This window comes from Plecotus auritus, assembly GCF_963455305.1.
Source record: "Plecotus auritus genome assembly, chromosome: 9".
NCBI classification, from domain to species: domain Eukaryota; kingdom Metazoa; phylum Chordata; class Mammalia; order Chiroptera; family Vespertilionidae; genus Plecotus; species Plecotus auritus.
Genome location: NC_137783.1, coordinates 46,272,190 through 46,295,012, shown reverse-complemented (window position 1 = coordinate 46,295,012; position 22,823 = coordinate 46,272,190). Strand labels below are relative to the sequence as shown.

General features: G+C 39.5%; 1 protein-coding gene and 1 pseudogene across 4 annotated transcripts in view; both read left to right on the top strand.

The window, feature by feature from the left end:
- MICU1 (mitochondrial calcium uptake 1) overlaps positions 1-22,823 on the top strand; it is a 205,594-nt gene that overhangs the window by 105,531 nt on the left and 77,240 nt on the right. For all 3 annotated transcript variants that reach the window (XM_080642102.1, XM_080642101.1, XM_080642103.1), the window contains 2 exons: positions 12,532-12,614; positions 16,549-16,746. In XM_080642102.1, coding sequence (XP_080498228.1) covers positions 12,532-12,614; positions 16,549-16,746 — 281 coding nt within the window. The remainder of the gene's footprint in view (positions 1-12,531; positions 12,615-16,548; positions 16,747-22,823) is intronic.
- LOC308257719 (SPRY domain-containing protein 4-like) lies at positions 16,815-18,269 on the top strand (annotated as a pseudogene). Its single transcript has one exon. The product of its transcript is annotated as an SPRY domain-containing protein 4-like (transcript).

The window sequence follows — 22,823 nt, the reverse complement described above, 5'->3', positions numbered from 1 at the left end:
ATATGCAAATTGACCGTCACTCCAACACACAAGATGGCTGCCCTCATGTGGTCAAAGATGAATGCCCCCATGTGGACACAAGATGGCCAGCAGGGGAGGGGAGTTGGGAGGGAACAGGCCTGCAAGGGAGGGCAGTTGGGGGTGATCAAGCCTGCAGGGAGGGCAGTTAGGGGTGACCAGGCCTGCAGGGGAGGGCAGTTGCGGGGGACCCAGGCCTGCAGGGGAGGGCAGTTAGGGGCAAACAGGCTGGCAGGGGAGCAGTTAGGCATCAATCAGGCTGTCAGGGGAGTGGTTAGGGGGTGATCAGGCTGGCAGGCAGAAGCGGTTAGGGGCAATCAGGAAGGCAGGCAGGCGAGCAGTTGGGAGCCAGCAGACCTATATTGTGAGAGGGATGTCCGACTGCCTGTTTAGGCCCAATCCTACTGGGATCAGGCCTAAACGGGCAGTCAGACATCCCTCAAGGGGTCCCAGATTGGAGAGGGTGCAGGCTGGGCTGAGGGACACACACCTCCGTGCACGAATTTTGTGCACCGGGCCTCTAAGTATAATATAATTTCCCCCATTAAATAGAGCTCATTCTTCTCATTTAAACTTTTTAGAAGTTTGATTTTTAGCTAAACAAAAATTTCTTGGACACACATTAAGAAGAACAATCAATTTGGCAACAGTGTCTTGTGCTTATAATAAGCAGTGACATATCATATCACTCTTCTCTGTATGTGCTTGGGATAATGAGAGCCTTCTTTGAACCTAAAATTTTAAACACCGTCACACACACACACACACACTTAATACATACATACCTCCTAATTCCCTTACCTGCTTTGTTTTTTCTCCTTGGTAATTATCACTGTTCAACATTCTATATCACTGATTGATTGACCTTATTTATTACCTAGAATGTAAACTGCATGACACCGATCACAGGTTTGTGACAATATTCACTACAAACGTATCTGGTATATATAAAGCATTGTGGCCAGGTAACAAAGCAAGACTATAATTTTTTTTTCAATTTTCTCCAAAAGGAATTTTAGCAAACATAAGACTTGACTTTGCTGTTTATATCCCAAATGGAGATATAAGTTGTCGTGTCTGAAGCTGCCACTGGGTATGTTGGTTCTGCGGCCTCTTGGGAGGGACTCTGTTGCAGGCCAAATTTGATGTTTTCAATCTGCAGCCAGTACCAGTGGAGAGAAAGAATGTGTTTTTTAATTAATATATTTTCAAACAAGCTTGGTTTCTTATAATTCAAAATTTATATATTTGTATCCCCCCTTATTCTTAAGTCATAAATTATATTGCTTTATACCTCATCTACCTTATCAAGTTTGATGGAATAACTTGAAGAATTTTCAACATTGGCCATAGCATTTGTATCAAATAGAATATTAAGTATTTACTAAATAAATACTCATTAACAAAATAAATTCAGATTCATTCTAGGCAAGGTAAAGAAACTGTTAATATAGAGTCTCTAATCTTAAAGTAATTTTATAGGATTTGACTGAGAATATAGAAGAATGGTTATTAATGGCTTAATTCTCAGCACTTACCAACTGCAACATTAGCTGATGGTCTTGAATCTAATAATAGAAGTCAGAGATTTTTCTCCATAACGTGGTACAGAAAAGGGTCATCAAGATTTGTCTAGAATGCTACGTATTATTTATTGATTTGCATCTCTTTGCTAATGCTAAGTTTTACTAGATAATGATAATATAACTTAGATTCTGGATTTTGGCCATTGACAATTATGAAATATTTATGTTGTGCTCTTTGTCTTCATATGTGTCCTAACTAACGTTATTAACCCTGTGGGCTAATAACATAAAAACAATCCTAGAGAGAATAATATTCATAATAAATGAATATTAAACATCTTCCTTACTATTTACTATTAATCTTTGAAAAGCTATTAGAAAAATCTAAAGCAAAAAAATGCTATAACGTGGATTCTGCTCTGATGTTATCTGAAGCTGGCCACTGGGTGTGTTGTTTCTGGATCTCTTGGGAGGAACTCTGGTGCAGGCCAATGTTACACACTGTCTGTTACTGGCCCTAGACAGCCTGTTTGGAACTACAAAGCTATGCACAGTTTGTGGCTGTCCCTGCTGGTGTGATTCTAGTCTGCCCTGCTCTGGGCCTGGGTGTCCATGGGAAGGGCCAAGCTGCATACCAAGGCCAGCTTTTATCAGCACTGGGCCTGGGAGCAGGTCAGCTAAAGTCCCAAGGCATCCCAAGATCTGCCTCCGTCTGCCTCTGCCCCCCAGGCTGCCTATTAGGCTTAACCAGTGAAAAGGCCTCTGCAGTCCTGGAGTTCATGAGGTAGCTTCTCAGTGAGTCACCAGTTAAGGGCAAGTGGTGTTCACCAGATTGACACAGGTTCACACTCGGTGCCAGTGCAGGGTGGGAGTCCACTCAGCAAAAGTCACCACGTTTACCAAATCTAGCTGACACCCCCTGGGTACTTGCACATCTTTGTGTTGGGGCAGGTTCTCAGGGAGTCGTCGGGTGAGGCCAGCAGAGTTTATCAGGCCCAAATAGAGCAAGATTTGGCCATGTGAATGGAGGGCTCTGCTCCAGTCAGGTGTACAAGGGAAAAATGGCCCCATCCTAGAGCCGCACAATTCAGTCTGTCTGAGATTCTGCCAGGAGCCAAATCTCAGCAGAGTAGGGCCTCTGGGAGTTGAGAGGATGGGGCTAGTGGCTCTTTCGTGAGGGGTAGGTGCTGGTCAGGCTTGGGCGAATGTGGGATGAATGGCCTCTGTCCCTTATCCCTGAACCACACAACTCAATTTGTCCCAGATTCTGCCCAGATCTTGGCAGGATGGAGCCACCAGGATCCAGGAAGGGAGTGGATCTCCCATGAGGGGGAAATGCCAGTCAGGTGTGCAAGGAAAGTAAGAGGAATTGCCCCTGCCCCAAATCCACACAACTCAGTTACTAACACTCCCTGAGTCTGCCCAGGTCTCTACACCCCAGCCTAGGCAGCTCACTCCTCTGCAGGGTATAATCTCCACAGGGTGGGGTGACAGGGAGTCCCCAGGGTGGACTATTGATCCCCCAGGCTGGGGGAGAGTTCTACCCAAGAAAGGTGGCATCTGCAGTGTGGGAGAGGGCTCGGCACTGGGATCCTGGCAGCTGTTTCTTCAGCTCTCTCCCCAGAACCACAAACACCAGTTCTCCTGGTGTGATTCTAGTCTGCTCGGCCCGCCCTTCACCAGAGCCCAGGGGGCAGTGGCTGAGAATGTGGTCTTATATTGGCCCTTTAAGAGGGAACCTATCTCTAGCTGACTCCTGTCTCTTCCTGGTGGACAGAATCCCTGCCTATTTTCACAGCCAGATGTTAACTGGGCACCTCTTCCCGGCTCTGGTGCTCTGGACTGTGGAGCCCAGCTTGGGGTTCACTCTTCTCAGAGGGAACCTTTTTGCAGCTGAGATATCCCTCCAGGATCTTAGCTGCCGCCTGTGGGAATGGGGCCTGCCCTTTTCCAGTCTCCACTCTCCAGTCTCAGTGTGGCTTATTCTGTAAATCCTTGGTTATAAGACTTCTCTTCAACTGGTCTTCAGTTGGTTATTCAGGATGATTGTTCTGTAATTTAGTTGTAATTCTAGTTTGGTCCTGGGAGGAGGTGAGGGTAGATTCCACTTATCCACTGCTTTCTTGGATCCCCTATAAATAATATCTTTTCTAAAATATGTTTTGTATTGGTTTTTAAGGAGAGAGGAAGGGCGAGGGGAAAAAAGATAGAAACATTGATGAGAGAGAAACTTCTATTGGTTGCCTCCTGCATGCCCCCTACTGAGGATCGAGCCCATAACCTTGGCATGTGCCCTGACTGGGAATCAAAATAGTGACCTCTTGGTTCCTGAGTGGATGTTCCATCACTGACCCACACTGGGCTATAAACTATCTTGAAGTAGGAACTTTATCATGTGGTTTTGTATCCCCAAAGTATCTGACACCATATCCTACTAATAGTCCTTTTTAAAGTATTTGAAAGAAAGGATATTTGAGATGTGGCTTCCCTGAGTTTCTTCTAGTTAGAAAGGAACCTAGTTCATCTCCATATCCTTGACTACAGTGTCAAAGAGCCTCAGTTAGCTTGCTGCCACAGTCTTTCCTTCATTTTCCTAGAACAGGTGATAGAAACTTTCCCAGATTCCAGCCTCCTACAATTCTTCTTACTTCTGTCCTGTCCTCAGGCTCTGTCCTGTCCTATTTTTGTTCTGTTGATGGTTGGGATGGCTGATAGGAATTCAGTCCTCAGTAACTGATGATGTTTCAAGACCTTTGCTTATGGTCTATGAGCCCCATTTTTTACATCAAATATATTGATCCATCTACTAGTATATAGCTTACCTTTCCCTAAAAACCAAAACTTAATGTTTGGTTGTGCTTAGGCTTCATAATGTGTTGCTTACCTATTCCTGAAACAACTTCAGAAAATTCTTATGTGTTGTGCTAGGGAATTTGAGCTTACAAAAAGGAAGTAAGGCAAAAAATAGTGATTTTTGATGGAATGGTTTGCCTAATCACTGCCCCTTCTAGAGAAGATATTCAGCGCAGTATCTGGCACTTAATAAGCATTCCATGTATATATTTTTTTGCTCAGTAAATATCCAATAATTTTTCTGAATTATTTTAAGTATGCATACTAAAATTTTATATTGCTCCAAATACCCTTTGCCTCCTGCCTTGCACTTAAAACAGTTTTGAAGTAGTATTCTCTATGTATATAGACATGATGAAAGATAGAAAATTATGACAATGCCTACATTTTTCTATTTGAACACTAAACTGAAAAACAGATTTTGGGTGAATGCCAAACCTAGTTACATGTAAAGAGGGTCCTTCAATTTAATGTAGATTAAATAAATATCCAAGCTCTTTATTTTTTTTAAATATATTTTATTGATTTTTTACAGAGAGGAAGGGAGAGGGATAGAGAGCTAGAAACATCGATGAGAGAGAAACATCTGTCAGCTGCCTCTTGCACACTCCCTACTGGGGATATGCCCGCAACCAAGGTACATGCCCTTGACCAGAATCGAACCTGGGACCCTTGAGTCCATAGGCTGATGCTCTATCCGCTGAGCCAAACCGGTTAGGGCTTCCAAGCTCTTTATTAAAGCAGCTAATTTGAAGTATCTATACAGTAAGTTGTATCTTGGCATAAGCTGTCACTTTGGCTAGTATTGAGCACATGGAATGGAATGAAACTACATAGAATGAAATGAAAGCAGATGATTATGGTTTCAGATCTGTGAAGACAGAGGTGGGGGTCTATCACAAAGGTATATGTCAAGTGGCCATAAAAATAGTAACGTGCATTTGAAGAAAATAAATCCTAAAGTAGAACATGACCTTAACGCAAGGGTAAAGCGCTGGCATTCCTTTTAGAATCTCTCTCCCGGGAACTTTCAGGGAATCTAAGCTTTTTGACATCTCTGGCATTGAATACTCTTCCTTCGCACAACTGTCAGCAGTGTAAAGAAGAGCAATTTAAATGAAAGACTGTTTCTGGCAGCTCTCAGAAGGTCATCAGTAACTGAGGATGAGATAATAGCTCAAAGATGGGTTATGCACTATGGATTAGAAACATCACCTATTTCTATTTCTTTTCTTCAGGTGTTAAATTATAAATCTTTTTTTTTTTTTTTTTAGAATCAGGCTGAAATGTATTTTCTGGAATACATTTCTGAAATTTCGTTTAGCAAGGTTTTCACAGAACACTGCTGTACTTAGAAGGAATAGTGTTCCGTGAAAACCTTGCTAAACGAATTCAGAAAAATTTCAGTCTTCTTATGAAGTATTTAAACTCAGGTTCTTGACATTTAGTGTTTTATATTATTTAGAAAACTTTGCCAACTGACATTAAGTAAATAAATCACACTGACAGGCAATAAAGAATGGAGCCCTCTTTGTAGCCATTGTAGAGTCTATATGTAATGATAATTAGCTCATAGTAACTGTCTCATATAGTTTCTTTCATTGGCTTAAGATTTTCAAGTAAAAGCAATAATAAGTAACTCTGAATTTTAAATTTGTTTTAAGAATATACATTTAATTTCTCTGTGTTTTTTTTTTCTTATGGTCAGAATTTGTCAGAGTAGAAACATGGGTCTTCTAACCAGATCCTTCCAGTAAGTGCTGTTAGGAATAGCAGCTGGACTCCTTATTCCCCACCCGCACCTGTTCTAATGGAGTCCTGGCTACCCTCTGACTGACCAGAAAAATCACAGGTTATGGGTTTGTCTAGGAGCAATACAGAGTGTAGGCATCATGGCTATACCTTGCATCATGGGCAGCTTTACCTACTAGGTCTGCCCTACAGTTATGCTAGCTTAGCTACAGTTAAAGTTGGGCTCAAAACTACATAAGGTGAACAAAGTCTTTCCTAAATTTAGATCACTTTCAAAGGTCTTAAAGGACTCTAAGAAACTGGGATAAAGATTAGAATTGATGACCTCTTTTAAAGGGACAATTAGCTTTTTCTTCTCTCATTTGTCTACCAAATCCATATTGTATCTAAAACCATTTGTGCATCAGAATTAACTATTGGAGCCTAGCTGGTGTGGCTCAGTGGTTGAGTGTTGACCTATGAACCAGGAGGTCACGTTTCAATTCCTAGTCAGGGCACATGCCTGGGTTGCAGGCTCGATCCCCAGTGCAGGGCATGCAGGAGGCAGCCAATCAATGATTCTCTTTCACCATTGATGTTTCTATCTCTCTCTCACCCTCTTCTTTCCTCTCTGAAATCAATAAAAATGTATTTTTTTAAAGAATTAACTATTGGAGTAACACAAATTTAATTGCCTAGATAGTATTGGTGAGAGCATATATTGGCATACCTTTTTAGAATCTTGACCATGTTTATCAAACACTTTCATAAGTGTTTACTCTTTGGCCCAGCAATTCCATTTCTATAAATTTAGATTAATAAAATTATTGTATGTATAATGATGGTGATGATAAAAAAATAAATTGGAAATAACTCAAATATCAAACAGATGGCTGAACAAATTACAATAAATTTTGCAATGAAATTCAGGGTAGCACTTAATGTATGCAATGCAGAAATTCATTAGCATAGGGAAATGTTCACTTGTATTGATGAGTCAAAACATGCATGTCTTATTTTATTTTGGGAAAAGAAAAAGTGTATGTGTCCTGTTATTTGTAGGAAGGATAACTCATTCCACAATTAACTATATTTAGGATACTGTGCTTATGGGAGTCATTAGTTATCTGAAGTACCCCAAAGGAGGGCTATTAGGATGTTGAAGCCTGGAAAAAAGCTTTGAGAAACTTAATAGACACATGAGAATATGTTTTTATGTATTTAGAAAACTATCAAGTAAGTGAGGAAGCAGATATATTTTTTATTTCTCTAAAAAATTAAACTATAAGATGTATAAGAGCTGCACAAGTTTAGATTTGGGCTCTACATGAGATAAAAAGCTCAATTAATAATCCCAACCATGGTTAGACTTCAGAAGTGATGACTTTCCTCTCAGAAATAATCAAAGGCTATGTGATCATCCTTAGAAATTCGTTAGTGAGGTTGATCATTGACTAGAAGTTCATTATGTTCTAAAGTATTTTCCTAATTCAGAGTTCTCTGATATTGCATATTAATTACCTCATTTGTCCTACAGCATCATTTTAAAACAGGAATGGTGCAGGTAGGAATTCTGTGATGGTGTTACTGGGAAAACCCCAGGTGGGCTTGGGCTGCCTTTGCAATGTCCAATAATGGAGGGAGGGTTAACTCATTTAAAGTATTTATTGATAGGGCCAACCAACCAAGAAGACAAGGAGCTTACAAGCATCCAAAACCTGCCTTACAGCAAGGTGCAGGGGACAAGATTATATAGGGAAAATGGACTGGGGTGAGATTGGGAATAGAATGCAATTACACTCAGTCCTGGGGGCTAGCAGAATTCAACTCTTGTTCTTGGTTGTCAGGCACTGAAATGATGTCTTGGCTCCTGTGGGGTTGGCCTGACCATGCTTAACAGTTCTGCTTGCTTGCTGGGTACAGTGTACATTTTCCAGAAATGAATCACCTCCTCAATCACTTTGCTCATGATTAAAGGGAGTATGCAAGTGCACCAGCCTGAGAAATGAAACTTAGAAAAGAGAAAAACTTAACCCTCTGTTCCCATATACGAAACTTAATCCTCTATTCCTATACGTATATGTATTTCAGAATTTCAAAATAATATGACAATCTTTCAGATTAATTCAGGTGCTCTATCTATCAGATTATAAGGTCCCCCCCCCAATCATTGGGAGCATCTAACCAACAGAAAATAAGAATCTAACCTATTCTTTTTTTTTTTTTAAATCCTCAGATGAGGACATTTTAATTCATTTTTAGAGAGAGGGGGAGAGGGAGAGAGCAATAGATGTGAGAGAGAAACATCAATCAGCTGCCTCCCACACTTGCCGGGACTGGGGATTTAATCAGCAACCTAGGTATGTGCCCTGACAAGGAATTGAACCTTGACCTTTTGGTGTACAGACGATGCTCCTGCCTACTGAGCCACACAGGCCAGGGCTAACCTGTTCATTCTATCAGTACTACCAAAAAAAGAATTTAAGACATAATGACTCATTATATTGTTGGAAGAGCCAAAATTAGAGTCCTACTCTGCATTTTCTATTAAAGAGAAAAGTAGAAAAACCTGTGCTTCAAAGAACAGTCTAGAGTTGTTATTATTGTTAAAATAGAGTAATAAAAAAATGACACTTAACTAGAACAGACCCTACTGTATCTCCATTTCCTATAGCAAAGATTGTTGTGGAATTCTGAGTAAAAGCTGTATAGTAATGAACTTTGCATGGAATCTTATTGTTTTAATCAGTTCTTACATAGGTTACGATCATTTTGGGATCACTGCATAGAGGTAGATATGTTGTTAACACAGGGAGGGGAAAGCTTCACTATTCTCTCTGTAAGTAGCCTGGGATTCAACAGGATTCCTTTCTCAGTACCGTTCTATGGAAATAGGTTGTTAGTGTAAACACAAGACACCGGAAAGCTCTCCAGAACAGCTGGATTTCAGAATTATTCTGAAATATCCTAACCAAGATGGGATTTCAGAATTATCCTGAAGAGGTGTTCAAGAGAATTGCCTAACGGGATATTCCTGTGCAGCATATTTCACTTAAAGCAAGCTGGTTTTTTGCTTGTTTATCTTAAATACTTTGACATGATCAGCAGATGAAGACTGAATAGGCTGAGACAACTACACTGGGAAGAAGGACATTCCCTGATGGCTGGGTAAAGCCTAAATAAGAAGGTGCAGCTGCTGCCTTGACTTGCCTTATCAGTGACCAGTGCATAGGGGTTCAGCCTCTAGAATGTCAGCACATATACTTTACTAAACACTCTGAGTAGTTCCACATAAAGCAAATACTCTGTTTGAAAGTAGTTAAGCCAGGATAAAAAGATAAAGAAACCTAAAGCAGTACAGGGTGTGCTTTTTTTGGTAAACTGAATTGTATATAATTGTAAGAGGATATATGAACTATGATTTGCTAGAGTAACTCATTCAGTCATTTAAATGATATGGGCACATGCAGAACTAATGGGACAATTATGATAAAGCTAAAATTTTAAGTACTCTGTGTAACCTCTGTAATCAGTGGAGATAGAAATGAAAATGCTGCTTTAATTCATAGGTAGCAACATACTGACTAGCTCTTGCCAAATTTTTCCCATTTCTATTCATTTGGACTGTATTCTTCCCAATGTTGTGATGCCACCTCCTCTGTCACTCCTTCCTTTCTGTTTTCTTTCAACTGCGTTCTACCCTTTCTTTATCCTCCTCAACCTTCAGTCCTCCTTGGGCAACTCCACTTCAGGCTCTTTGCAGTTCACCACACTTATGCTAATGACTCTCAGCTTTAATCCCTCTCTTCTAACTACCTCCTGAACATTTTCATCTGAATATGCTATTGACCCCTTGAATTCAGCAGATCTGATCTGAACTCATTTTATTTCTCAAACCTTTTACATCTCTTGTATCTCTTGGTTAATGATGTGCAAGCTACCCAGCAGCCTAAGCCAGTCATGCCCTCATCCTTTTTCACTCTCAACTCATCATAACTGATTATAATCAAGTTGTATAATTTCTGCCTTGCTATTTCAAGTTTGTTTTCTCCTCTCTACTACCATTGCCATCAGCTCAGGACTATTTTTAACACTTATAAGACCTTCAATGGTCTCTGCAGATGGCTCTTGTTTTCCAACTCATCCTTCACTGTAGCCAGAGAAGTCCTTCATAAATGCCTGCTTGACTGTGCATGCCTCTGCTTAAAACTTTCAGTGGCTTCATATTGTTTGCAGTTGTTATAGTCTCAGGTATCTGCAAGGATTAAGCAGATAATGTGTGTGAGTGAAGTGGGCCAAATGTGAGACAGTGGGGGAGAATAGGAGAGTGTATTCCTCTCTAAAGAAATTCATATTCAGAATTTTTTAAAACGTTTGACAATCCTGTCTGAGAATCTAATGTTGCCTGTAGGTCTCCAGTTAGTGTAGCCAAGTCTAAACTGCTGAGCATGGCATATGCAGTGTTTCTTTGTTATCAGGTATGTCTTTGAGATGAACAACTTAGAACTCTCAGCTGTTGCAGAGACTGATGTAACCAGTGAGTCATATTTGTTATTTTTTTCTAGGTCAGAACATATCAGAATAAAGAGTGTGTTTGTTATTATACGTACCACTGTCTTCCTTCATATTGGAAGTCAGGGAGCATAATGAAAAGTCTATGGGTTTTGGAGTCAGCCTTGACCTAGGTTCACTTGCCATTTCCGTCACATATTTGCTGTATGACTTTGAGCTAGTCATTTAATGGCTTGGAGCACCAATTTCCTCCTCTAGTTAAAATATAAAGAAATAAAGCCTTGCACGGTTGAGAGTGCAGTATCAGATTCTCAGCCACTTTAAATTTTCCAGCTCAGTGTTTGGCACATAGTAACTCTTCAGTAAAGGATAGCATCTAGACAGGTAGAGAAAATTTAAGAGGCAGCAGTAAATAATATAAAAATCTAATTCCCCTGGCTGGGTCCTTCTTAGTAATTGTACTTGTGGCCTACAGAAGAGCAAACCAGTTGCAGGCCATTATCAAGTGAGGCAGGCAATTGGAAGCAGACAGACACATCATTTACCCATGGAACTAAAAACCAGGAGCTTGCCAGCCTCGCTGGCTATCGAGCTGAAACTGGAATTTAAGACTAGAAGTTCAATTTTCTGTTGACAAATTCCTAACCAAGATGGGAATATGGACTTTCTACAACTATGCATAATGTCCTAAGCTCTTTTTCACTTTTTTTGTCTACATATAATCTTTAAATTTTTTTAGTGAAAGTTATATTAGCTAAAAATTTACTTCAATAGCATGAGGATATTTTATTTTGGTTTGTTCTCTACAGCTGTATAAATTTGAAGCACCAAAGGAAATTTTCTTTATCGGAACCTTTTTTGTTGTTAATCTTCACCCAAGGATATTCTCTCCATTGATTTTTTTTTTTAGAGTGAATGGAAGGGAGGGAGAGAGACAGAGAGAGGGAAACATCCATATATAAGAGATACATGGTTTGGTTGCCTCCTTAAGTGGTTGAGTATTAAGCCTGCAACCAAGTTACGTACCCTTGACCAGAATCGAACTCTTGACTCTTCAGTCAGCAGGCCAACACTCTAACCATTGAGCAACCTGGCTAGGGCTATCAGAACATTTAGCATGGTGAGGAAAAAGGGCTGTTGTATTTACATATTATTCTAATGCTTAAGTACATTATGTTTTCATTGATCTAGGGACAATAAGAAAGTCTTCAAGAGCTTTCATCATTCACTTAAGGGAAAGAAAATACACCATCTTTTCAGGCTCTAAAGTTTAGCATAAATTTAACATTTAAGTATATTTTACTCAATAATTTGTATACCCAGCTTACATGGTTGAAATAGGGGGCTGAACAGCTAACAGTATACTTTTCTGCCTTTCCACAGAGCTATTGTGATAATGAGTAAAGTAGTACAGATAATAACCTGTTGGCAGAATGACATCCACTGAACTTCTTCTTGTACTTAAAATGGAGAGGCTAGAAAGCAAGACAAAGATCATTTCAACTTCTTTGCAGCAGTATGTCTCACCCCAGACAGACTTTCATGCCCAGGCAAATGATACTATGTTTAAGTAACAGAGCAACAACATTAGTATTACACAGCTAAGAGGATTGTGTCTAAGGAAGCATAGCAGAAGTATTTAAGAGAATATTGAAACACAAAGATAGACAAGTGCTATCTTTACTGGCTATGCTAAAATTCTCTTGGTTTTAAGGAGTATCACAAAAAGGTTGATCTAGATAAATATGTTGGTATTCTATGACTTGATATTTTTTAGTGTTCATCTGTTTTTCTTAAATGACTGATTTTTTTTTGTCAATGCCATCTAAATATTGTTCTTTTTCCTCCCTCTCTCTCTCTTCTTCCTTCCTTTCTTCCTTTCTACTTGCAGCTCCTCAGAGAAATTTTGAAATTGCTTTCAAGATGTTTGACTTGAATGGAGATGGAGAAGTAGACATGGAGGAGTTTGAACAGGCAAGTTGTCTTGGAAAGTTCCTTTAAATACATTCATATTTAACCCAGTTTCATGTACTTTGGAGTTATTTTTGGGCTTGGTCAGTAGACTCAGATGCTACCCAATTTTTGAAGTACCTAATGTATCATTTTTCAAAATTACTAACTTTTAACATGTGGGTTTTCTTGTTTTAACTCTAAACATAAGGAATTATTTGAATATATGATTAAGGTCAAGATTGCTCTGATTTCCCAATATGAATTCAACTATAATGCTTAGAGGCTAAGTTATGGATATTCAATCATATATTCAGGCCACATTTATCAAACAGCTACTCTTTGCTAGGCAGTTTCAGCATATAAGGATGAATGGCAAGTAAGAAATGCACAGAGACAAATATTTTAAAATACCTAGAGACATTTATTCAAATTTGCACCCTATGTCCATCATACATTTTTAAAAATATGTTTTTATTGATTTTTTTAGAGAGAGAGGAAGGGAGAGGGATAGAGAGATAGAAACATCAATGAGAGAGAAACATAGATTGGCTGCCTCCTGCACACCCCCTTCTGGATAGAGCCCCCAGTCCAGGCATATGCTCTGACTAGGAATCGAACCTGTGACCTCTTGGTTCCTAGGTCAGTGCTCAACCACTGAGCCACACCAGCAGGGCAGTCCTACACTCTTAAATATACACAGTCTACTTAGAATTCGTATTTTACTATGGCACATAAAATGTAGAAACTTTGCAACCATGTACCATTTACCCTTTCTCCATTCTTTCTGCCATAGTTGTCCTATGTATTATATCTGCATAGAATAGGCCTCCCTTATCTGAGGGAGAAGTGTTCCAAGACCCCCAGTGGATGCCTGCTACTTTGGATAGTACCAAACTCTATACATTTTGTGATTTTTCCTAAACATACATACACTTTGTGGCTTCTCTTTGGCATATCCAAATTGTCCACACCATACTCTTGTGCTTTGGGGCTATTATTAAGTAAAATAAGAACTACTTGAACACAGGCATTGTGATACCCTGACAATAGATCTGATAACTGAGATGGCTACTGACTAATGGGTGGGTATCAGATATAGCATAGATATGCTGGACAAAGGGATGGTTCATATCCCAAGTGGGATGGAGCAGGACGGCGAGAGATTTCATCACATTGCCCAGAAGGCATGCAATTTAAAACTTAAGAATTGCTTATTTCTAGATATTTTTCACTTACTATCTCTCTCTCTCTTCTCTCTCTCTCTCTCTCTCTCTCTCTCTCTCGAAATCTAGTGATATGTGCTTTTCAATAAAGTTTTTAATGAAGAATACTTATAATTATTAATAGTTTACACATAAGTGTGACAGTATTTGGACTGTGTTATTATTAATCATTAATAAAGATGCTATAAAAAATAAAATAAAGATGCTATAGCATTAGTTAATTTTCCCTAAACACACTTTTTTCCCCAGTCACTTATACAAATACTCTGAGCACCACACTTTTGAAGTTAACATACAGTTTCCACAATAGCAGAGCTGTAAGCTATAATATTTATAGCCACAAACAAAATTTAAATCATGGTAGGTCCTAACACTGATTCAATACTGGTTCACTGCTATTGGAAAATTACTCAGTTCTCACTTAGATAAAATGAATTATATATTGCCTCCAAATAGAAGAAGCACTTTTCTGATTATCCTGTATTTCAATTTAAAGTCTAAAAAACTATGCCCAGCCAGTTGCTCAGTGGTTGAGCATCAACCCATCCACCGAGGTCACTGGTTCAATTCCTGGTCAGGGCACATGTCCCAGTTGTGGGCTCGACCCCCAGTTGGGGATGTGCAGGAGGCAGCAGTCGGTGTCTCACTCTCAACATTGATGTTTCTCTTTCCCTTCCTCTCCATGTAAAGTCAATAAAAAAACATTTTTAAAAAATGAGAAGAAAGTCTAAAAAACTCCAATTTAAATAATTTTAAAATCTATTACATACCTGGCTTTTAAGTCTCCATGTGCCTGAGAAACAAATGTCAACCAATCTGGGCCCTGGCCGGGTAGCTCAGTTGGTTAGAGTGTCATTCCAACACAATAAGGTTGTGGGTTTAATGCCCCGTTGAGGGCACATATGAGAATCAGCCGATGAATGCATAAATAAGTGGGACAATAAATTGATGTTTATCTATCTCTCCCTTCCTCTCTATCTAAAATCAGTCAATGAATAAAAATGCCAACCAATCTTATTTACATAAATAAAATATGAACCCAGAAAAAATCATAATCAAAACCATTTATTAACCTAGAGTTAGAAGAAAACAGCGATAATGTGCTCTGCAAACAATGAGAAAAATAAGGCTTAAAGAGGTTAAATGATTTGCACAAATTCTACTCTCACTACAGAGTAACAGAACCAGACCCCATGTCTCCTGACTAGTCTTTCCATTATACTCTTCCACCCTTTATAGAGCCTGAGACTTTTAAGTTGTCTTAAATAAATATTTTAATGGTCATAGATAACAAGTAAAATAAAAAACATTTAACTAAGGTAAATTTGTTGTTACAAATCTTCTAATTTGGCTATTTAAACGTCAAGGCTACATATACTGTTTATTTCTGTAACATACTTTATTATTTACCCTTATGTATCCAATTTTAGTTATTCTGAATAGCTGTGTTTTTTAGCTTGTAAGGAGGTAGAAAAAATGGCAGGAACTAGTGGGGGCAAAAAAGCTATAGCAGTTACCAACTTGCCTCAAAAAACTCTTTATATGTATCATTAGGCCATAGTTGTAGTCCCAAAAGTTATCCTTTCTCAAAAAGTGCTTTTAAAACTTCTCAGAGATTGAACTAATCCCCCATGTTTTCTTGGAGAGTTATTTCATACCAATTTTGCATTTTCATATATCATTCTAATAAATGTTATCTCTCTTAGATGTTAAGTATTTATTTGCCTATAACTGTGCTGTCACTCTTCACAACTAGAGAATCAGTAGTGAAAATTGTGGAATTTTTAAAATTATCCCAAGAAAAGGAAGGTATTACTGTGAGGTTGATGATTATTTATTGTGAGAGAGTTTTTTTTTGTTTTTTTTTTTAATATATTTTATTGATTTTTTACAGAGAGGAAGGGAGAGGGATAGAGGGCTAGAAACATCGATGAGAGAGAAACATCGATCAGCTGCCTCCTGCACACCTCCCACTGGGGATGTGCCCGCAACCAAGGTACATGCCCTTGACCGGAATCGAACCTGGGACCCTTCAGTCCGCAGGCCGACGCTCTATCCACTTAGCCAAACCGGTTTCGGCATGTGAGAGAGATTTTGAGCCTCAAAACAAATATATACCCTTTCCTGAAGAGAGATTTTTAGGAGGGTCCCAATTATAAAAGTATCAGGCATCTGTGTTAGAATCCTGGTGCTGCTACTTGACTTTGAGCAAATTGTTTAACTCTGTGTGCCCCAAATTTCTCATCTGTGAAATAAGGATACTCTTAGGGCAGTGGTCGGCAAACTCATTAGTCAACAGAGCCAAATATCAACAGTACAACGATTGAAATTTCTTTTGAGAGCCAAATTTTTTAAACTTCTTCTAACGCCACTTCTTCAAAATAGACTTGCCCAGGCCGTGGTATTTTGTGGAAGAACCACACTCAAGGGGCCAAAGAGCCGCATATGGCTCGCGAGCCGCGGTTTGCCGACCACTGTCATAGGGCTTCTCTCATAGGATTGTTGTGAGCATGGGGTGGAGAGCTGGTGTGGGCTAGAAGGGGTTAATGGGAGGGAAAGGGAGACATCTATAATACTTTCAGCAATAAAGACTTCTTTTAAGTAAAGTAAAATAAAGAATTGTAGCACAGTGAAGGCAAAGAATAAACAATCAATAGGCAGTTATTTTCCTTACTTTTCTCTAATTTTTCGCTTTGTAATGTTTTTCTGGATGGGGGTTTGCTTCTCTTTAGGTTCAGAGCATCATTCGCTCCCAAACCAGTATGGGTATGCGTCACAGAGATCGTCCTACTACTGGTAACACCCTCAAGTCTGGCTTGTGTTCAGCCCTCACAACCTACTTTTTTGGAGCTGATCTCAAAGGGAAGCTGACCATCAAAAACTTCCTCGAATTTCAGCGTAAACTTCAGCATGATGTTCTGAAGCTAGAGGTAGGTATTTCCTGGACTTCAGGGGTCAGGCACTGTCCATCCCATGTACACAGAGAGCCGCTGGGGTGGGAGGGCCTGCGTTATTGGCATTCTTTCCGTCTATCTCCAGCTGTGAGAACTGATTGCTTTGAACCATATCAGAGATTTACTGTCTGACAGCAGGTTGGAAATCATGTGTTCTGTGAAATGTCTTAGAGTCAGGTGGTTCTGGGCCTGAAAGCAAAAGTGTCTAAATTGAAAATCTCAGTTGTCTTTGGATACTCTGCTTGAGGAAAAAGAAATGCAGGGGTCAGAGGTGCTCTCAACCTGAGCATGTATCCCCACTTTTATATTGTGTAGAAGGCAACAGGTAGAGGAGACGAGGGGGCATCCCACTTAACTCAGTTGAGACAGTTTGAAAAATCCCAACTGAATTCCCATTATTAATACATTTTAGTTTATTATTATTTTGTTGTTATTAATACTTAACTGAGGGTATTTTTTTAATTCATTTTTAGAGAAAATAGAAGTGAAGGGCAGAAGGGGAGAGAGACACATCAATGTGAGAGAGACACATCAATGTGAGAGAGACACATCGATTGGTTGCCTCCCCACACTCTAAGCCATGCCAACCAGGGCATTAATAATACATATTTTAAAAATACATTTTAAAAAAAGAACACTCTTAAATATTCATGCTGTAGAAGAAAAGCAGAAGTAGAAGAATATTTCTAAAAATCAGATCAAACTTTGAAATGTGTCTGTGTACATGTTTTCTGAAAATGATATAATTGATATTCAAAGAATTTACCTAAAAAAAAAAAGTACCCTTTGCACGTTCTCCTTGCCTGTGCTGCTGGGGAGCCAAACGATTGGGGGTTGCTGCCACAGAAGCCCACAGAGGCGTCCATTTCAAACTGGAAGAGAAAACTGCCCACAGCAGCCTGGCACTCTTCAAAGATGACACAGGTGTCAAATATGACATGATGGGATTGGAGCCCACCCAATTGGCCCTGAATGTGGAGCGTTTCCGGGAGTGGGCAGTGGTGTTGGCAGACACAGCGGTCACCAGTGGCAGGCACTATTGGGAGGTAACAGTGAAGCGCTCCCAGCAATTCCGGGTAGAAGTGGCAGACGTGGATATTTCTCGGGATAGCTACATCGGTACTGATGACTGTTCTTGGATGTTAACCTATGCCCAGCGCAAGTGGCAAACCATGTTGGCCAACAAGAAAGCCCCTATTGAGGGCATCAGGCATCCAGAGAAGGTGGGGCTGCTGCTGGAGTATGAGGCCCAGAAGCTGAGCTTGGTGGATGTGAGCTGGGTTGCTGTGGTCCACATGCTACAGACAGATTTCCAGGGTCCAGCGGTACCTGCCTTTGCCCTTTGGGATGGAGAATTGCTGACCCATTCAAGGCTTGAGGTGTATTCATTTCTGCTACAGTTGGAACGTCCAGAGGGAGAAGAGAGACCTGAGGTCTTACACAATACATTTTTGGGCCTGCTTAGATCCAAACCCTCACCCTCCCACCCCAACCCCTAATACTGCTTTAGGTTCAGAATACACTGAACCTAAAGCAGTATTAGGGGATGAGGAAAACCTGGTGGGATGAGCATGTATGTGAAATATGTATTTCTGTGTTTGACCCTGTGGCTCCATCTTATTCTATCTTTATGATGGTGATGCAACTGAATGCCTCTAAGGGAGAAAGAGGACTGGGTTTAGCAAAAATAATTATTTGTGTAATTAAAGTTTATTTGAGCACACACACACACACAAAGTAATGGATTTCTGCAATTCAGCCTCCTTGAGCACCTATAATGAGTGATACACATATATACAAACGTCAGATTTTAGATGTGCATGAGAACCCCCACAGGATAATGAAAGACCCAGAGAAGTAGCTAGGATAAGTGTTTATATGCTGGGTTAAACAAAGAAGGGCGACCTGCCTTTATGAAGTTTGCATTCTTATCACCAGAGAAAGTGAGTCTAAGTTGAGAGAAATCTGTAAAACGGACCTTGTTAAAATAATTCTTATCGTCCTTTAGTCTCCCCATATATGTTAGCTATTTTTCTACAGTTGCCATTTTTTGTTTTTTTCCTTCTGGTAGAGGGAGGACATCTTTCACACAGGAATTTTACTTCTGCTTTCAATTTTGAGTTGTTATGAGGCTCAAAACTTCTCTCTCAATGAATAATCATCAACCTCACAGTAATACCTTTAATATCTCAGGATAATTTTTAAAATTTCACAATTTTCACTTCTGATTCTCTAGTTGTGATAAGAGATAGCACAGTTATAGGCAGAGTTGGTATGTATTAGAATTTTAGACATATGCCTTGGCCCCTGGTGTGCATACCTAGAGTGGTCTTCTGTGGAAACGTTATAACATAATCTGGGAATGTAAATTATTTAACTTATTGATTATGTAATTACAATTTAACGCAGAGTATAGATCCATAAAATGTAGTTAGAGAATAAAGCACAAACTAGATAGTACTTTAAACAACAATACAGGGTCATTCAGAGCATGGAGCAGGTGCCACAATCTAGTCTAACATTCATTCCTAGACATACAAGTGGGAGTCTCAAGAGACAGAGCATGAGGCTTTTGTCTTTCACCCTGAGATGCTATCCAGCTGAAAGCCCACTATAGATTGTATAGATTGCCAATTAGGTAGAATATTATAAAGCAGATCCTGGATTTCACACATATGTACCGACACATAGCCTACACCCAAATGCAGAAGAAAAGAGATCTACTAGACAGCCTTATCTAAAATAATTATTCTAGAAAGCTATTGGCTTAGCATCATCTGTAGGCTTTGGGCCAAGATATACTGGGACTGTTATTGTTTGCCAGTCAGCAATTCCCCATGTAAGGGTGTCAATTGACTCTTTTGTGAAAGAACGCAGCCAACATGTAATAAATATTCTATAAATGTTTATTAATCCTGAAGTCATTCTATAATAGCACAAGTCCAGTGAATAAGTGGCTCCTTATCAATAAAATCCATTATGTCTTCCCAACTAGATTTGTAATTTTTTGAGAAACTGTGAATAGCAAAAAGAGCTTAGATTTTGATGTTCTCATAATGAGATCTTGATTAAAATTTTATTTCCACCACTTATTGGCTATGTGACATTTGATGAGTTATTTATTCTCTTAGAGCCTAGCTCCTCAGGACAATGTTTAAGTGAGATGATGTTTCTTACTGGCTGGATTATGTTCCCCCAGAATTCCTATGTTGAAGCCCTTAACCCCAGTACCTCAGAATGTGACTATACTTGGAGACAGGCCTTTAAAGAAGTGGTTAAGTTAAAATGAGGCCTTTAGGCTAGGCCCTAATCCAATCCTACTGGAAGAGAAAATTTAGACTCACACAGGGGTGAGCATGTACAGAGGGAGAACCATGTGAGAAGACAGCAAGAGGGCAGCCAACTGCAAGCCAAGAAGAGAGGCCTCAGAGAAAACCAACCCTGCTGGCACCTTAGACTTCCAGCCGCCAGAACTGTGAAAAAACACACAAATTGCTGTGAAGTCACCCATTTGGTGGTAGGCAGCCCTAGCAAACTAATATACCACCAGGCATATACTATGCCTTTAATAAGTATTCATTCACCTTTTGTTGTATACCCTCTGCCATTTAGTGTGATAGTTGGCATATAGTGGGCACTTAAACAGGTCTTTTCAGATAAATGACCAAAAGGCCTTACTTTCATTTTGAAAATAGTTTTCTCATAAGACATCTGGAAAATGGAGCAATTTTTGTTTTTATGAAACAGTTTTAATTTTACTTTTCAAAGTTTAGGTGATTTCTCTCCTCATTAAGTATGAAGTATGTCATCATCACAGCCACAAGGAAATTAGAAATGATTACTATTAGCTTTCATATGGTTTTATCATTTCCTCATTCTTCCTATTTCTTATTGGTTTTATTTCTTTACTTACCTACTTTAAAAATTTAGATCTAGGAGATTTATAGTTTCATTTAGTTATTTCTTTTCTTTTCTCACCACAGTAGCTTTGAGAGTGAAAAAAATACCATTTATCTGTCAAATTTAATTTCCAGAGGAGTCAGGAAAGAGGGAAATGTCCATGAACATTTATTGAATGCCTACTACGAGCCAGGCAATTTACATATATTATATTCCTTCTTTGTTTTAATTCCAGCCAACCCTGTTGGTTTTATACCCATGTCACACTGTAGAAACTGAAACGCAGAAAGATAAAGTCACAGAGCTATTAAATGGTTGAGTCAGGATTCCAACTTAAATCTTTCCGATTGAATTATTTTCTATTCTTTATCTAATTATTAGTGACCCAGTGCATGGATTCATGCACATTGAAAGGAAATTAATTAGAAGGTAGCCGGCAGGGTGGGATTGGGCAAGACGGACCAGACACGCCCTGGAGCCAACCTCCTGCAGTCCCTCCCCGGCATCTGCAGAGTGAGCAGGGTCCCTCCAGCAGATGGGGTCCCTCGGCCTGGCCTGTGGGGATCGGGCTGAAATTGGCTCTCTGACATCCCCTGAGGGGTCCCGGAGTAGCAGAGGGCACTCTGCAAAGTTATTGTCATACAGGATGTGGAAAACAAATGCAAGTGTGCAGTAAACCAGATTCGGGGCGACAGTGCCCCAGCAACAACATAGCTGATGGCTAAAGGTGGAATTGCACAGCTCTGTGAATCGGGCTCCCTCCTCTCTGCTTTCAGGGTGTGTCACCTGAGAACCTCCACTGCCAAGTCACTGCAGCTTGGCAGCTCCTGCATTGAGCATCAGCCCCCTGGTGGTCAGTGCGTGTCATAGCAACCAGTTGGACGGTAGGAGGGACACTTAGCATATTAGCTTATCTACATTAATAAAAGAGAAAGATGCAAATGGACCGTACCTTCGTGACGCCCACCAGCCAATCAGGAGTGAGTATGTAAATTAACCCAACAAATATGGCAGGGGGCAGAATGCTTGCATTGTCACCATGGCAATGCAGGCTTTTCACACCTCCCCAGCCACTCCGGACCTCTGGGCAGTGTGGGAGGGGGAAAGGTGGCTCCAGGCCAGAGCAAAGGCTGTGCCGGCAGCCAGGGTAAGGAAGACCCATTCTACACGAATCTTCGTGCATCGGGCGTCTAGTATATATATAGATTATTACTTTTAGTCTGAGATGAGATTTCTGTGTGTGACTTATTTGGAACTCTAAAGAAAAACAAAATGTTCTGAAATTTAGAAACAGGAAAATACCAAATTTCTTGAATATCAATGACTTCTTCAGCATCATTGTTTCTACTTTGTTTGCTCCTCAACTTGAGTGTTATGACTAAGAAGAAATAAACTATTCTTTTGTGTTTAAAAGATACCTAAACCAGCCATTTCTTTTCATAAGAATCATTAGCTTGTTAGATTTTTAAAAATGTTTTAATGCTCTTAATTCTGGTCAGATTTGTTTTATTCTACCCTTAATTCTCTATTTGGGAACTCAGAAAACCCAAGTTTGAAGGAATGACTTAAGAAAACACAGTTGTTTTTTAGAAAATATATTTTGAAGTTATTAAAAACTCCACCTAAGGCTACAAGAACTTGAGTTGAGTTCCTTGGAGACAGGTGCCATGTCTAATTCTAGTTAATATATTCATTGGTTTCCTGAGGACTACCACAGTAAGATGTCAGTCAAAAATGAAAGGTAATTGAGAACTCTTTGAAAGATTATGATTAATTTTAATTTGGGGGGAGGGGAAATGACAAAAATGTCATTATGTCAAAGAAAAGAAAAAATAATTTATACAAGAATGAAGAAGCCAACTCTAGAATACAAAACAAGGAAACTGAAATAGTATCATCTAACAGAATTCTAGTCTGCAGCATGATTTTTTTAATAAGTTTCAGGATTCATATGCTTATTGCATAACCAGATTATCACATTTTAAAAAGGTATGACTATCAATTATCTGAAGGCAAATTAGATATAATTCAAAGAATAACAGTGATAATCGTCCAGTCTTCAAGAAAAAAATATTAAAGTTAAATAGATTTGTTCAGTCAGGAAGAAAGGTAAAAGGGAGACATAAAGAACTATGCTAGAGAAACCAAGATGG